This window comes from Corylus avellana, chromosome ca2 (assembly GCF_901000735.1).
Source record: "Corylus avellana chromosome ca2, CavTom2PMs-1.0".
Lineage (NCBI taxonomy): Eukaryota > Viridiplantae > Streptophyta > Magnoliopsida > Fagales > Betulaceae > Corylus > Corylus avellana.
In genome coordinates this window covers 9,623,788-9,641,518 of record NC_081542.1, presented here as the reverse complement: position 1 = coordinate 9,641,518, position 17,731 = coordinate 9,623,788, and the positions used below count along the sequence as shown (strand labels likewise).

General features: G+C 36.2%; 1 protein-coding gene across 2 annotated transcripts; it reads right to left on the bottom strand.

The window, feature by feature from the left end:
• Window positions 1-54: 54 nt before the first annotated feature.
• LOC132170535 (violaxanthin de-epoxidase, chloroplastic) lies at window positions 55-11,182 on the bottom strand. 2 transcript variants are annotated; one of them, XM_059581545.1, is made up of 8 exons: window positions 10,933-11,182; window positions 10,684-10,852; window positions 5,645-5,861; window positions 5,468-5,539; window positions 5,100-5,272; window positions 4,119-4,215; window positions 3,624-4,015; window positions 55-695 (listed from the first exon to the last, which is right to left on the bottom strand). In XM_059581545.1, the coding sequence occupies exons 1-8, from the start codon at window positions 11,048-11,050 to the stop codon at window positions 194-196; spliced, it is 1,740 nt and encodes a 579-aa protein (XP_059437528.1). In that variant the 5' UTR covers window positions 11,051-11,182; the 3' UTR covers window positions 55-193. The 2 variants fall into 2 exon arrangements, with proteins under 2 accessions (XP_059437528.1, XP_059437529.1); XM_059581546.1 differs by lacking the exons at window positions 10,684-10,852; window positions 10,933-11,182 and adding an exon at window positions 7,940-10,666.
• Between the last annotated feature and the right edge of the window lie 6,549 nt (window positions 11,183-17,731).

The window sequence follows — 17,731 nt, the reverse complement described above, 5'->3', positions numbered from 1 at the left end:
CAATCCAAGAAAAAAGTATGGAAAATTGCCTTGTAATTGATTTTTCATATAATATTAATTAAATTTTGCATTTCATCTTCTACCAAGTGAAAAAAGTATGGATGCAAAATCAGATTACATCTTTCAAAGAATTAAAAATGAAAGTAACTATGTATGGTGTAAACAATGAACTCACCTATTTCAAAATGGAAATCTATCTAAGCTTCCTAATTGGCAGTGCTTTTCCAAAGAGCTTTTCTACCTCTGTTGCCTCCATCTTTAGCTCGCTTAATATATCCATCTCTTCTTTGCTTAGCTCTCTTATGAAATTCTCCTCATCTTCTTGAAGCACTTTAAATCCTTCAACCAACTTCTCCAATAAGGTCCTTTCAGTCTGTCCAACCTTCTCAACTTCCCCTTCTATCTCTTCAACTTCCTTTATAATGGTTCTCTCCCCTTCCTCTACTGTCTTCTCAAGCCTCTCAACAATGGTAGGCTCGGGACCGCAAGTGTTATCCGTTTTTATGAACGTGTTGAAGTCACGTCCTATGCTCTTAGTTGCTCTTTCAAGTTCTGGAACAATGCTTTCCGGCAAAACCGAACTTCTTGTGTACAAAAAAGCACCACCATAACCATCCCATGCATCATTTCTGCCTCGATAATATACAAATACGTAGTCATCTTGCTTATTCTCTATTTTGGATGATAGAATATACCTGCACAAGTCTTTAGTAATGCTGGTAAGGTTTTTAGTTAAATGAAGGGTCAAATGATATTAAAACAGAAATAATTATGAGGAGCTTTTCCAAGTGTTGAGCCCTGAATGATAATAGCAGAATATCTATACTTCCTTACATTAACAGATTTGTTCAACTTATGCAACCAATCGAGTATATGTAATTTGTTCAACTTATGGATCACTAGTCAGACAGCTCTATTAAAAAGCTCGGTGAAAATAATGTCCCTTGTGCATATATATGAAGTCTAATATATTCCATACATACAGAAAGACAAGAAACCAAGGATATGAACGAACAAAAGAGTAAATTCTAATGTTACCAGCATTTGAGTCTCTTTGAGCCATTAGTTTTCCCAACAGGTATCAAGTGACTTGAATAGAGTTGCGTACAATTTACAATAAAGCAACTTACCTAGATCACCTTGATGAAAGGTAAGAACTTAATTGAACTGACTAGCTGAGCACCCGGGCAACTAGGTTAGTGGTTTGACCAGACAAGATGGTTCCTTGCTGATAAATATGCACAATTAAATGCATGATGTTCGTCATCTATAAAGAGGCTCCCAACAAGGATAGATGTAGACATTTCTAATCTAGTGTGGATCACATATCATCTTCCCCAAAGAGAAGATAAATTGTGCAGTGACATGTAATAAAAATGAGTATGCTTTCATATCAAAGGCTTTAAGTCGTTTTCCGAAAACAGATATGAGTAACTTTTCTGCCTACATCAAGTTTTCACCTATAAAATATCCTATAGATATGGACAGTCAGAACCTAATTGTCCAATTCTTTCAACTGCCAATAATCCAGCAAGGCTCAAAAGGACTAACTATTGTCGTTGAAGACATATTAAATGTTTTAGAGCGAACTAAAACAAGTACAGAAGTAGTCTTGTTTGGTTTGTCTCTGTCTTATACTTGTTTGGTTTATCACCTTCTTATATATATATAAGAAGGCAAAAATCAATGACAAGTACCTTTGTTGTTGTTATAATCAAAGAAATATTTATTTGATGAATTGAATCATGAATGCAAAAGTCATATAAAGGAGGAAATTTATCCAGAATTCATACTTAATTCAATGCGAGAGCACAGTTACTCAAAGGTCCTTCCATCCAAAGGCTTGACTTAATTGACTGTCTTGGATAACAATCCAGATAAGGACATAATTGTTGAGAGAAGATTGAGGGGGAGTAAGAAAATTCCAGAAGAAGAGAGTGAGCTCATCGGCAGTAATCCAATTCTGGGATGGGAGACCTCAATAATGCCTCTGTGACAGGAAGATCCCAAAATAGTACAGTATTCTTCCTGAAGAAATTTGAGCAATCCTGGTTGAATTGTACAAACCCAAGGGGCAACTTGAGTATGGTATATACTTGGCTCAAAATCCCAAAATAGAGATTATTGTGTCAACTAAGCACTGTGAGAAACAGATTGTGTCACGCATCCCCAAGGAGCAACTTGAGTGGTATACACTTAAGATTCCTAGAAAGATCAAGGAGTGGGACATAAAATATGGGGCTACTTCTACAGTGGAAACCCTAACTCCAGCCACCAAACAACAATCGTCAAAATGTTCTAAAAACAGGTCAAGGAGGAGCACTTTATTTTTATACACACAGTTTCCTCCTACAATGCTGATTTCTCCTTGAATGTCTTTGACGGGCTCCATAAGCTCTACTTCTGGTTCAAGCAGGGACAGTTATTACAAGACACACTTAGTGCTAAAATTTGAAATAGGAGGCAAAATGAAGAGATGGAGAAAGGAGGAATGCAAAGAATTACGATGATTTGGTCTTAGAGGTCTACATCCACTACAGGAAATGCTCGAGAGGGCTAGATATTTGATTATTGGCTTGAATGAACACATTACAAGTGATCCACACTTATAATGGAATTTTAACAATTTAAAATGGAAAGACAACTATCAATTTATTAAATTTGAATTTCAAATCAAGGTAATTGGTTGCTGTAATTTCATGAAGAAAAAACTCTAACATTCAATCCCCTCGATTTACTCATTTTTTGATATGGAAAGTATATTATACTTTACCACTCCCCCTCAAGTTGTGTACGAAATCCATGATGAGATGCACAACTTGCAGGATTTAAATTTGAAAGCTTGAAGTTGTCTTTCAAAATGTACTGCACTCCTAGTGTAAAAAAAATTTGGCTAATAAAGCCAAAACTTGCTTTGAACCAAACTAGATGTGCTTCAAGGGTACATAAAGATAAATGCCATTAGAATGGAAACATGTTACAATAATATTACTGTGATGAAATCTTTGCAATGATGTGAGACATTAGGATGAAAAATGCATAAAGAAGAGGCAATATTTCCTACTGAAGATGGGAAATGAAAAATGAGGTTGATAACAATAGTTGATTGACAAAGTAATTAAAGATATCACCTACAAGGTTTGAAGGTTTGATAAACCCGCTTTGATATCATGTTAAAATTTGAAATAGTATACAATGAAGAGAAGATTGAGAAAGGAGGAACACAAAGAATTAAGGTCATTCAACCTTTGAAACCTATGTCCACCATAGGAAACACCCGGTAGGGCTACATCTTTGATTAGTGGCTTGAATGTATAATACAACAAAGAACCCATATTTATAATGGGATTTCAACACTTTGAAAATGAAAAGTCAACTATCAATATCAAATCAAGGTAATTGATTGGTGTAATTTCATGATTTTCTCCTAACAACCAATCCCTTGACTGACTCATTCTGACATGAAAAGTGCATCATATTTCAACACATGGTATAAGAAAGATTGTTCTATCGAAGACAAAGAACTTGGAAACAAACAACTAGCAAATATGCATGCAAGCATGCCTAAATGGATACATGAAGAGGAGTATAAAACTAGCTGCAGAAAGAAATTGAGAAATTACCAATCATCTTGATAGTGAAGATACTCGTTGTCATGATTGTAAAGTATACCAGGCTGGGCGGGATCTTGCACAAATCTCTGTATAGCTGATCGAGTGAAAAAGCCACCATCTGGCGTTCGTATTCTCCACGACAAATTTCCAACAAGTTTGTTAGACTCCATGTGGAATTCATGCAATTGGCAATCAAAAGTATCAAAGGTAGGATTTAAGCCACTAGTAATGAACCACTTCCCATTGAAATCTGCAATGTTGAAATTCCTAACTAGAACAGAAGGATCAGGGATAGGAAATTCCCCAACATCAGATTTTGTAGGTACACACTTCTTTCGTGATACTGCACATTCATTAAATTCATCCACAACGTTGTTTTCAAACAAGTCCCCACATTTGATCTGCAAGACATAAAAAGTGACGTAAGACAACAAGAGTTTACCTTAATCAGTCCAAACTGGTGAGCCCCACAATATATCCAGAGAAAGATAGAGGAGAACTAACCTGACATTCAGTCTCATCAGGTCGATTGTTGCAAGTTTGGAGACAAGCAATATTGGCAGCACATAATGGGTTTCCAATGCACTTGGCAAGTTCTACCCTGATGTTTACAAAAGCACCAATGATCAATTTAAGCATAAGGGACAAACTAAATTTCGGACATAGAATGACATATTTGGTGATACATAAAGAAAGAAAGAGGGGGGAAACAGCATTCAGATAAACCTAAGTCACTCCTAAAGTTCAAAGAGATTAATTGATGAAGGGTAGTTTCTCATCGGACCAGTCTTATAAAAAAGGTCATATCTCGTGATTATGACATCGTATGGAAGCAGGCATTGTGGCGTTGCAAATCTGATTCAAATGCCTACAAAGTCATATTTCATGAATTTTTTTCCAATTCCAATGTTTAGTGGGTCAAAACAGGCTGTAAAGAGAAGACTGAAAAGTTAGACAGAATCGCTCATTCTAAGTTTAAGTTCGAATGAGATTTAGAACGAGTTGGCAGGTTGAATTCCACCTCAGATTGAACACCATCTAAGAGATATGCTCTCCAAGAGTGGGTAAACTCCAGTTCAATGTTGGCAATCAATTTAAAACAGATACTTATTCCTTCATTATATAATTCCCCTTCTCGAGGTGAAATTTCTTAATTAATGTAGATATTATCAACAAACAACTTCAGTCAAGTCCAGCATTGTGCAATACAGCCATACAGGCACCTCATACAATTATAGTTTCATTAACATAATGAATTATGTTGACCTGGGTTGGTTCTTTTTCTAAACTCTGATTTGAACTGTAGAAAACTGGAGTATATAAAGCTAAATTTGCTCCCAATTCTTCTGAGTTCTTACAGGAAGCATGGGTAGCACATTATTTCAGTATTCTTGTAGCCTCAGTAGCTATCTTGTTATAATCAAACAAGGAATAAGACACCATATGCCAGCCTCAGAAATGGTTTAACCAATTACAATGAGATACCTGCATTCCTTAAGCAAGCAGGTACATGTTTTGATAGCATCAACAGCATCTGCTGATGGAATGACCATCAAAGTGCATGCCAGTAAACCAGCCATTTTCATCAGGTGTAACTGCCTCCATTCTTTGAGAACAATTAGCACCTTTTCAACCAGAAAGTCAAATATCTGTTTTGCCTAGAAAGTGGAAAGAAAAAGTAATAAAGGGTCATCAATAATAAAGCAAAATTTACATGAAGATACCATAAGCAGATATGTCTAGGGGAGCAAGCAACCTCTCGTTTACTTGTACTGAGACCACATAATGAAGAGAGAGAGAGAGAGAGAGAGAGAGAGAGAATAAGCAATTAGGGAAAAGGTCAATTGGTTTACCTTTGAATAAGCCTTTGAGTTATCCCTAAATATATGTTTTGAGATGGAAGGATCCGAAACTATTAGAAATGACTACAACCAACATCAAGGATTGATCAAAAATCCATAATTGACATGCCCTATTAATTATCTAATAAATTCAAGGTGAAATGGATGTTGAAATATGAAAAAACAAACCTTTGGTCCAAAGTTTAACCTGAAAATTCCACCATATCTGAGGTAGAGCTCATACAAGGGAATGAAAAAGGCCTCACTTCGAATAGCACGAATTGATCCTGATGCCTCTGGAATCTTTGCACACTCTTCATGGGCATCAACCCACCCATATAAGAATTCCAGAATTCCACTAGGAACCCCCAACTTTGACAAACTCTTCTTCACTACAAATGGAACACTTGTACCCAAAATAAAAGACAAATGAATAAATACGAATCTAAAAAATGGTCACATACATGCATTTGAAGGCAGAAATGCCACGAAGAAGATTTATTCTTGACTGTATTCAAACAAACAAAGAAGTAAAAACACATATTCAAGCCTCCAAGATTAACTTTTGAATCCATAAATCTTCTTATCAAGATTGGTGTTCAAACGCAGACCTAAGTGAAATTTTGAATACCTAAGTGAAATAAAACCAAAGGATATGCAATGGGCCCAGTGATGAAGGGTGCAATGGTAAGATTTTCATAAGGGAATGGTGCAAAGAGAAATGGGTTTCAAATTAGGGTTGGGAGCTAATCACATAGAAAGGGAGGAGCTCAGGAATGGGGAAATAGATGGCATAATCTGAGGTTTCTGGAATAGGTGGAGGCATCTAAAGGAAGGCGTATGGAGTGTTAAGGGAATCTGGAGGAGAGCGTGTGGATTAATAATGGAGGCGTGTGTTGCTATATCGGATAGTGCCATTTGTAATCCTAGGTGGATTAAATTGCCATGTGATTGCTTAGTTAGATAAGTTTATTGGGCTGTTAGCCACTTCTTGTTTCTTTATCTTATTATTTTAGTTAGTTAGGCCTGATAAGCAGGGAGGTGGTTAAGTTTCTACAGCTTGACTAAAAGGCCCAAGGGGGAAATGTAAAAACAACTCTGGAGAAATATAAAACACTTTGTTTTGGAGGTTGATTACTTTGAACCGAGTCACTCTCTCGATTCTTTCTTCTTCTTCTTTCCATTTTCTTTCCTTCAATTCACCAATTGCACTACAAATCATCAAAGATACACTCTTTACTGAAAAATAAACAAGCATACTACAAGTGGTATCACAGCAATTCATCCTACAATGGTTGAAGGTACACACTTCTCTCAATTGACAGAATTAGTGGCCAATATGCGACAGCAACAAGAAGCACAACAGCGAGCTCAAGAAAACCAACGGAAGATATTAGAAGATATTGTTCAGATAAGTAATATGGCAAAAAGTATAAGAGCTTTAACTAATGTACAAGGCAGAAACTCACATATGCATCAAGATGGAGCTAAAACAACAGGAGGGCAGCATGCAAGATTGCAGACGAGGACACTCAAACTGGACTTTTCAAGATTTGATGGGGAGAATCCATCTAAGCCCAAGGGGTTGACTCAAGTGGTGAAGGCTTTGGACTTTGGTGGCATAACCATCAAGTCTAAGGTTTGAATCCCCTTGGGCGCAAATAACTTCTTAGGGCCATACCCCAGACAAAAGCCAAATTTAACCGATTCGTGTGGTGGGGTGCGTTACACGAGTTCGGGGTTTATCTTTCAGAGGTGGGTACACAATAACTTAGGGGGGTTTTCCTGTCATCAGAAAAAGAATACATCAGGATGGATATAAAAGGTAAACCAGTTTTTCAACTACAATCAAACACCCATCCATCATGGGGTTCTAATGGCCTCACTTCATATTGGAAGGAGAGGCTTTAGTATGGTTTCAGGATGCAGAGGAATCTGGTGTTTTTACTATTTGGGATGCATTTGTCAAAGCACCTCAAGTGAGGTTTGGACCAACAGCCTATGATGATCCAATGAAGGCACTCACTAGGCTAAGACAGGTTACTACAATGTCATACAAGGCAGAGTTTCAAAGTTTATCCAACAGGCTGAGAGGGTTGTCTGAAAGGAACAAATTGAGTTGTTTTCTAAGTGGGTTGAAGGATGAAATAAAGCTGCCTGTAAGAATTCTCAATTCAACTACACTAAATGCTCAATTCAAGAAGAGTATGTGTGGAGCAGCAGAAAGGTTGTGAGATCTTTGGGGGTGAAGCGGAAAGAGTACAACCACAAGGATGCCAACAATTTCCGGGTCCTCCAAAATCAAAAAACAAGAACAAGGTTCCTATACAGAAGATTACTTCATCTCAGATGCAGGAGAGAAGGGATAAAGGATTACGCTATTATTGTGATGGAAAGAGGCATCCAGGCCACAAATGCAAGGTTCCTAGATTGTACATAATCGAAGGTATTGAGATTTCCAAGGAAGAGAGGCAAAAAGATTACCTGGAATAGACTGCAGGGGAGGATTTGTATCTATCAAGGGAGTTGTAGAAGAACTGGGTGAATTTCCTGAGATATCTCTTCATGCCATTACTGGTTCACCAAGTCCTCGAACCAAGAGGCTATTGAGGCAGTGAAGAAATTAGCGGAGTGATGCTTATTGATACGGGTAGTACCCAGAATTTTATGGATGGTTCTAAGGTTACTAGAAGTCAGTTACCAATCCAGAAAATGGAGCAGATACAAGTTAAAGTTGCTAATGGGGAGATGATCAATAGTGAAGGAAGATACAAGTTTAGCTACATGGGAAGGACAATAATTTTGAAGGGTCTTAACCCAACTAGAACTACTTGATTGATCAGAAAGAAGTTAGTAAGTAGCATAGGGCAGAAAAGAGAGGAGTTTTATTACAACTCCATTGTCAAGAAGATTCTTTTTTTTTTTTTTTGTAAGTACATTGTCAAGAAGATTACTCTTTTAAGAAAATTAGCAAATCCTTAAAACTGTTAGGGGAATTTGAAAAGGTGTTTGCAAAACTTAACGGACTTCCTCCTAACAGAAACCATGACCATCAAATCAATTTGAAAGAGGGGTCACAACCTCTATGTGTTACACATTACAGGTACCCCAACTATCAAAAAATTGAAATTGAGAAGATTGTTCGGGAATTGCTAGAATATGGGGTAATTAGACCAAGTCTATCCCCATTTTCTTCTCCTGCATTATTGGCTAGGAAAGCGAATGGAAGTTAGCACATGAGCATCAATTATCAGGCTTCAAACAAGGAAACTAATAAGGATAAATATCTTATTCCTGTAGTGGATGAGTTACTGGATGAATCGCATGGGTCCATTATTTTTTCTAAGATGGATTTACGATCTGGTGATAACCAGATCAAAATGAGGGAGGAGGATATTCCTAAGACTACTTTCTGTACTCATGAAGGTCTATGAATTTCTGGTTATGCGTTTTGACTTAACCAATACACACCTTTTACCTCATTCATTAAAAAAACAAAAAGCATCTTCTCCCTATCAAGGTTTAATGCATGATGTCTTTCGATCCTATTTGAGAAAGTTTGTGATTGTGTTTTTTTACGATATTTTAGTCTACATTTATTGTCTAGAGTAGCACTTGGCACGTCTAAAAACTATTTGCGAACCTTGAAACAGCAACAACTTTATTCTAAGAGATCGAAGACTAAGTTTGGATACCTGAAATCAAGTACTTAGGTCTCATAATTTCAAAAGAGGGTGTTAAGGGTGATCATGCGAATATAGATTCAATGCTAAACTGGACTTTTCCTGGACATCGTCGCTAAGGGTTTTGCTGCCTACACCATGCTTAAGTCCTTTTAGCCCTTTTTAGGTTTAACAAAGAAATAAGACACAGAATCTAAACTTGTTTGTTAAGGGAATATAGATTCAATGCTAAACTGGACTTTTCCTGGTTTTGCTGCCTACGCCATGCTTTAGTCCTTTTAGCCCTTTCTAGGTTTAACAAGCTATTACAGGAAGTTTATTCGAAGTTATGGACTGATAGCTGCCCCCACTGACTTCACTACTGAAGAAAGATTCTTTTAAGTGGACCGACTCAGATAGAGAGGCTTTCCAAGAAACTCAAAGTTGCAGTCAACTAGCCCACGGGTGTTAGCCCTTCTTGATTTTACTAAAACCTTTGCGATTGAATGTGATGCATCTGGTGAAGGGGTAGGGGCTGTGTTGATGCAAGATAATAGGCCACTTGCCTTTCTAAGTTGGCTCTGCATTTGTCAACTTATGAAAAGGAACTACTGTCGTTGGTACTTGCAGTGCCTATTTGATAGGGAAACCATTTACAGTTCAAACAGATCATCATACTCTGAAGTTCCTCCTAGAGCAGAAAGTTGGTATTCCCTCTTAACAAAAATAGGTTTCTAAGTTGTTGGGTTACAATTTTGCAATTGAATACAAGAAAGGTAAGGAAAACAGAGTTGCAAATGCACTGATACTGAGGACTCTAGTATTTCTGTCATTACTTTTCTAGACCCTACATGGATTGAAGACTTGAAGGCAACTTATTCACAAGATGCAACATCTAAGATATCCAATCAAAACTGCAGGAGGGAAAACTAGAAGGAAAGGGTTACAGTTTGAGGAATGGTCTACTCTTCAAGAATGGCAGAATATTTCTTGGGTGCGGAATCTGAACTTAAAGACAGGATTTTACACTGTACATAGTAGCCCAATTGTTGGACACTCAGGGTATCACAAAACCCTACAGAGAGCTACGGCTGATTTTATTTGGTCTGGGATGAAAGGGGATATCAAACAGTTCATCAGGGAATGTGACTCTTATCAAAGAAATAAGACACAGAATCTAAATCCTGCTGGGTTATTACAACCCCTACCTCTTCCTACTAGGATTTGGTCTGACATCTCAATGAATTTTATAGAAGGACTATCTAATTCTAATGGCTACAATTTGATTATAATAATTTGTTTAATAAGCTTATAATCCAAGATATTGACATTGTGACTGTGGTAGTATTTGATAGATTAACAAAAAATGCCCATTTCATTTCAGCCATGCATCCCATTTGTTCAAGGGTAATATTTTAAACTACATGGGATATCTTGCCATATAAGCATATCCACACAATTCTTTAATGTAGATATACGCAGACATAATAATTCCCGCGATAACTATGCTAAGAGAAACAAAAGGATTATCCTTCATTTCAAGGTTATTATATTAATTAAGTATACCCAGATTGCTCCACAGTGAATTCCCCCGATGCAATCCGAGCAGACAACTCGGCACGCGGTTTCTCTTCCTGCAGCCGTTCAACACTCTTGACACCGTCATCCACCGAGTCGGCCTCAGGCTCCCTCCCATTTGAATAAGCGCATGCGACAGAAGATAATCCACGCAAACCTGAAAAACAGACACATGCACAGAATGAAAAGAGCAAAACATAGAGGTCATATTTTGCAAAAGAAACATACGGGACCGACCACTTTGTCTTGGAATGTACGAAGAGAAGGTTGGGGTAGTGGGTTTGAAGCTGTAGATATGAAGAGGTCTGGTGGAGAGGGAGGTTGACGCCCGGAGCAGAGGAAAGTGGGCAGCCATGTCTAAAATGGTAAGTCGGAGCTGTGGCAGCTGTGAGTCTGTGTGTGTGAGAGAGTGACAGAGGAGAACTGTAGAGATAATTCACCCAAAATCCTAAAAGACGGGACGGAATCTTTTCAAGAGGCGAGTTCCAATCATATCCGAGATTCTTCTAAAATGTAATGAGATTTTTTAAATTACTGTTAAATTTGAGATGTTATATATTAAATTTTTATTTATTAATAATTTTAAAACTCACGTCACATTTAAAATAACTTTAAGAAGACTCTACCAAAACTTATCGCATTACCTTAAATACCCAACCAAAGATCCAGACATCTCCTTAAAGGAGATGGATGGTCAAGATTCAACAAGTGATACACGACAAAGCAAATGGGTCATTCTAAACAAGATCAAAGGACAGTTGGGGCTGGTATCCTAGAGTCATCCCAAATATAATTTGACTTTTAAAATTACGGTTGAATTTGAGATGTCATGAATTGAACTTTGATCGATTGGTGATTTTAGAAGCCACATCACATTTTGGATAACTCTAAGAAAACTCTAGAAAGACTTATAGCATTACCTTAGATTCACAACCAAGGATCCAGACATCTCCTTAAAGGAGATGGACGGTCAAGATTCGACAAGTGATAAACGACAAAGCAAATTGGTCATTCTAAACTCAGATCAAAGGACAAGAGGGGTTGGTGGGTTTTGGTTGCATTGGTGGCGAGTTCAGCTCCGAAAATCGGAAATGGGTCTTGGTATAAGGCTTTGAAAGTCGGACCTGCGCTCGAGCGCACCTTCGCAGACTGTACCAAGGAGTAAATTTTTTTTTGTTTTTTTAGATTTAATTTTTAAATTAAATTAATATGCTGGCGTGGCAAAACGGTGCATTTTGATTGGAATTAACAAGCGTTACACAAATTTGAGAAAATTTAACGATAGGAATTTATTTGGCATTTCAATTTACCCATGGAGTAAAAAAAAAAAAAAAACTTATGAATTTTACAGTTTTGGCGGGTTGACTCAGTGATTTATAATATATTTACCCTTAATTTCAATAATTTTATATTTTTCTTTTTTTCCTGTAGGTATGTTATGTTGGTTGGCCTTACCATGTGAAACAAAAAAAACAAAAAAAGAGGTTAGATAATTGTCAAAACAACTTAAAATTTTGTTATATTTATTGGGGTGGCATAATGGCATTTGTCAAGACTCAAGTTTCTGCAAAAATGAATAATAAATAGATAAAGTTTTTGTCTAAATTGGGTTATAAAAATGTTCTTCTAATTCAGTCTTATTAACATGCGAGAAAAAAGGTATGATAAAAAAAAATAAAAAATGCGAGAAAAACATGGACTATAATTCAAAACAAAATGGGTAAGGTCCACATACTAACATACCTCCTTAAATTATCACCTAATTGACAATATTTCTCAAACTTTCAATTGCGATAATTTCTTCTCCAAACTACCAAAACTTGTTAATGTCTCTATAAGGTTAGCAAAAAGATAAAAATGCCCCTATATATTTCTTAATAAGAAAAAAAAAACCCTTATAAATTAAATTAAAAAAGAAAAAGAAAAAATCAACGATTTTTTTTTTTAAAAAAATTTAAACGAAAAAAATTTAATTTAAAAATAATGATTTAAAAACAATTATTTTCAAACGAAAAGTTTTAATTTTTTTTTTTTTAAAAAAAACGAAAGAATATTTTAAAAGATTTAGGGGAAACATTGACAATTTTTGGTAGTTTAGGGGGACACTGTTACAATTGAAAGTTTAGGACTGACATTATCAATTGAATAGTAGTTTGAGGGGAGCTGTTGACTGCCCCCAAACAAAATTCTCATTTTGTTGGTTTGTTTGTTTGTTTGTTTTTTTTTTTTTTTTTTTTTGTGGGTGTTCGTGTTGTGATCTCATTGGTATTTCTCAAGGATGGAAGCTGTGGCAACTTTTTATTTTTATTTTTATTTTTTTTAGAAGCTGTGGCAGCTTGATGTAAAAAAAATGTTTTCTTATGTAGATAGCTGGACAAGGATACCTACAATTAAATAAGCACAGCTGGGCAATAAGTAAACAAAATCGCTAGTGAATAGACTCAGGTCTTGCTTGGATTAACTTGGTTCGGTTCATTTTTTTAACGAACAGAGCAAAACAAAAATTTAAGCTTGTTTATTAAACGAGTCGAACTCGTATAAGCTTGTTTCAACTTGTATTACTTTATTTTTCTTATTATAAATTATTATATATATTTGAGTGCATATTAGTGGGTTTATGTGTCTGTATATGTGAGTGTGTCTAATGACACTACAAGAGAATAGGTCTTCATCAACAAGATAATGTTTATCATCAAATAACTTCAGAACTCCAAATTAAATGTCATTGTTGATAACCCATTATCAAGAACGACTTTAAATCAGAGCTGATAATCTCTTAGTCGTCACTTGTAATGTTTAGGGTTGTCACTAATAGCTTAGAACCCGACACGACATGTCCTCACTGATGATACAACTAGATTGTCTTTGCTAATAACTCCTTATAAACAATGACATGAGAAAAGACTCATAATTAGTTATTAGCGACTACACAGGATGTCATGAGGTCCTCCTTATAAATAATGACATGAGAAATGACTCATAATTAGTTATTAGCGACTACACAGCATGTCATGAGGTCCACAGATAACTAATCCAAAAAGGCACTCCTAAGTAGATAGTCGTTTTCAGGCTTCTAGTGGGCCTGCTGCCTCTTTTGTGTACTCTTTTTCTTTCAAACCCAAAAAATTCAGGCTCTTCTCAGATTCTCTTTCAAAGAGAGAGATGAGAGATAGATGCTCCTGGGTTGTACTCAACAATGTTCCCAAAATAAGGACCATGTGGGATGAAATGAGATGGTCCAATGTTTGCATCATGCATGGGAAACAACATGGCATACCTCTGGCTTGAGCATTCATTATTAACGAGTGCATTCTCTCCAATTCAAATCAATTTGAGAATATTAAGTTAGTTATATTTTATGGATATTTTTATTCTTTCACTTTTTGAGAAAACAAAAATATCCGTCAAATATAACTAATTGAATATTCTCCAGTTTATTTGAACTGAAGAAGATCCTAATTCGTTAGTACGCAAACTAGAAGCAAACATAAGCAGTTCGCCATGAACATACCAACACATGTAACTCGGTCAAATCCAAATTGTCATAAAATGGTCGTATGCATCATTCGATGGCAATGTCTTGTGATTGACACATCCCACATGAACAACAAATGGGCCCATTTGTTTTCTCCTTCATCCCCACATTCAAACCAACTTGAAAATATTAAGTTAGTTATATTTTATGGATATTTTTATACTTTCACTTTTTGATAAAATAAAAATACTTCTCAAATATAACTAACTGGATATTCTTCAGTTCATTTAAACTGAAGATGATCCTAATTCGTTAGTATGCAGATTAGAAGCAGGCACAAGCGGTTCGCCATGAACATACCAACACATGTAACTCCAACAAATCCAAATTGTCATAAGATGGTCGTATGCATCATTCGATGGCAATGTCTTGTGATTGACGCATCCTACATGAACAACAAATGGGCCCATTTGTATTCTCCTCCCTCCCCACATTCAAACCTCAAAAAATCAGTCATTACAAATAAAAGAAAAGAAAAGAAAAAGAAGAAGAATCATCACGTATAAACACATACAAGGAAGATTCCCCTGCATTCCACCACCACTCCTCCCCCCAAATCTCTTAAGGTCTCAACCAAACAAAAAGAAAAATAAATTTATAAAATTATACTTATTGAAACCACAATCCTAAACGAGCTCAAAGAAAAAGAAGATTCATCACATATAACACAGAAGATTCCCCTGCATTCCAACCCAACCGCCCCCTAAATCTCTTAAGGTCTGAACCAAACAAAAAGAAAAATAAATTTTCAACTAAAACCAAATCCCAAAAGAAGATAGATCTGAAGATAGATGGCTATAGTTTATTACAATTCCAGAGTTAAAAAAGTACAAGTAAAAACACATGGGATGGGAGAAGGATTCATGCATCCAGAGGAAGTATATGACTCCTAGATCTGCGCAGAACAATAGCTTACATTAATTATTAGCTCAACATATATAAAGCCAACCTGCAGGCTGCAGCGATCACATTTACAGAAAGGCACGAACATCTGGGTTCAAAAAACCAACACCCAATGGCGCAATGAGAAACGGCGAGGGAAAGCCATAAGTGGGCCTGTGAATTGTCGATGGCTGAGGACTTAAAAGAAACCGAAGTGAAGAGAGAAGGAAGAAGAGAAGCGTGGTGAATGGTGCCATTCTTCCACTTCTTAACTCTGCTTTGCTTTTTGTATGTTTTTATGCTAGGCCAACATACCATGCCATGCTCATATATATAAGGGGAAAATTGATTGCATTTATTTTGGATGAGTAATGGTATGTAGTACGACCGTCATATAATTAGGATGACGTTATTGAGGTGCAATAGTGGAACTCTGCTCACGTGAACGGCTTTTAAAACGTGTCTTGGGGGTGCAATTTTGAATGCCATAAAAGGTTTTGACTTCCTTTAATTACTCGAACTCAATTGGTTTTCAGATAAGATAGTCAAAGACCCTATCCAATAAATGGTATCAGAGCCAGAGTCATGAGTTTAAGTCGCGAGACCATCATGTTGAGAGAGGGATTGTTGAAGTGCAACAATGCTGCTCTATTCACGTGTACGGCTCTTAAAAACCGTTATGATCACATCATTTCAGTTATATGACAATAGTGTACCAATTTTCTAAATAACATTTTTCATTTTACCTCTTAGAGAAAGAAAATTGAAGCTTTTGTTTTTCTTTTACCCAGAAAAAGAATTTGGCATTTAAAATCAATATTATTTTTAACTTTGTAATGAGAACATGTTAAATATTTAAAACAATAAAAAAAATTCATAATGTAATAGATATAACTTGAATTATTGCAATTGTGAATTTAAATATAAATATATATGCATTTGAGTGTGTATTAGTGGGTTTATGCGTGTGTATTAGTGGGTTTTTGTGTAGACACATGTGTCTAAAGAAACTACAAAGAAAATAGGTCCATGAGCAACAACATAATATTTATGATAGTCACTAATAACTTCATAACTCAAAATCAAATGTCATCGTTGATAACTAATTATCAGCAATGACTTTAAATCATAGCCGATAATTTCTTCCACGTCACTCGTAATGTTTACGGTTGTCACTAATATCTTAGAACTCGAAATGGCATGTTTATCACCGATGATACAGCTAGATTGTCTTTGCTAATAACTCCTTATAAACAACGAAGTGAGAAACACGGCATGTCTGAAGTCCATTTGTTAGTTCTTGTGTTGGCTTAATTCAGTTCCAAAATGTAGATGTTACTGTTCACGGCTCAAACACTGATATAGAATGCTCAGAATCCAATCTCCACCGTTCATAATGTATATTTATGTGTTATGAACGTCCCTGCAAAATTTCAGCTCAATCGGACCACAAACGCCCATCGATCGGAGCTGTTGATGAAGACTGGACAGCATTTCCAGAATGTTGTTTCACCCATGTCCGGACATGCCTTCCTCGGGTCCGGACCTCATTTCCAGAAACTCAAATTTTGCTCCGCAAAGCCGTGTCCGGACAGCCCATTAACATGTCCGGACACCCCATAAGTTTGAGGCCCAAAAACGTGATTTTAAGTGGTTTAAGTCTAGGGTTTTGTCGGGGGTATATATACATCATTATAGAAGATAGAAGTACGAATTTTCACCCCCAGATAAATCATATGTGGTGAGCGTTAAATTGAATCTCTTAGAGTTTTAGTTATTCCTTTGATAAATCTACGGTTGAGAAGTCTATCGGAAGGGTCCGGTAAAGGAGAATCACGTTGAAGAAAATTGTGAGTAAGGAGACGAGTTGTAGGCTTGTCGATCTTACAGAGCCAAGGTCTTGCAAAGGGTTGTAAGTGTTCCTGGTGTCTGTAATCTCTGGATAATCTTTTGATAGTGATTTCCTGGGTTTGGCTGCCCCGGAGAGGTTTTACTTTTAGATCGGTTTCTAAAAGGTTTCCTCTTCGTAACCAAAATATCTGTGTCTGCCTCTTTATTGCTTTATATATTTTGGGTGATTGAATTGTTTATTGCTTCATTATATTAATTCCGCATAAATTGTGATAAACAAGTTTTTGGAGTCGGCATAGCGTTTTTCAATTGGTATCAAAGCAGGTTCACTCTGTTTGGATTAAATTCTTGAGTGAGATCTGTTGACTCCTGTTTGCTATGAATACTTCTCAAGGGGAATATGATCTTATAAACTCCTTCAACAATTTGTTAGAAAAATTCACTCTTTTGAGACATCAATACACAAATTGTTTGGGGGAGTTTCAAGATCTTAAGCATGTGAATGAATCTATTGTTACTAAATTGTCTGAATCATATGCTTTAATTGATTCTTTAAAATCTGAAAATTCTGTTTTAAGTTCTAATGTTGATTTGTTAGAGAATAAATTAAAAGAGTCAGAAACTCAATTGGAAAAATTCTCTAGCAATTCCCTTGAGAATATGTTACATACTCAGAATTCTGATTGTGATAAATCTGAGTTAAGTTTTGATTGTCATGTTGCTTTGTCTTCTAACAATGATTCTACTTCCGAGATAATATTTGTTAAA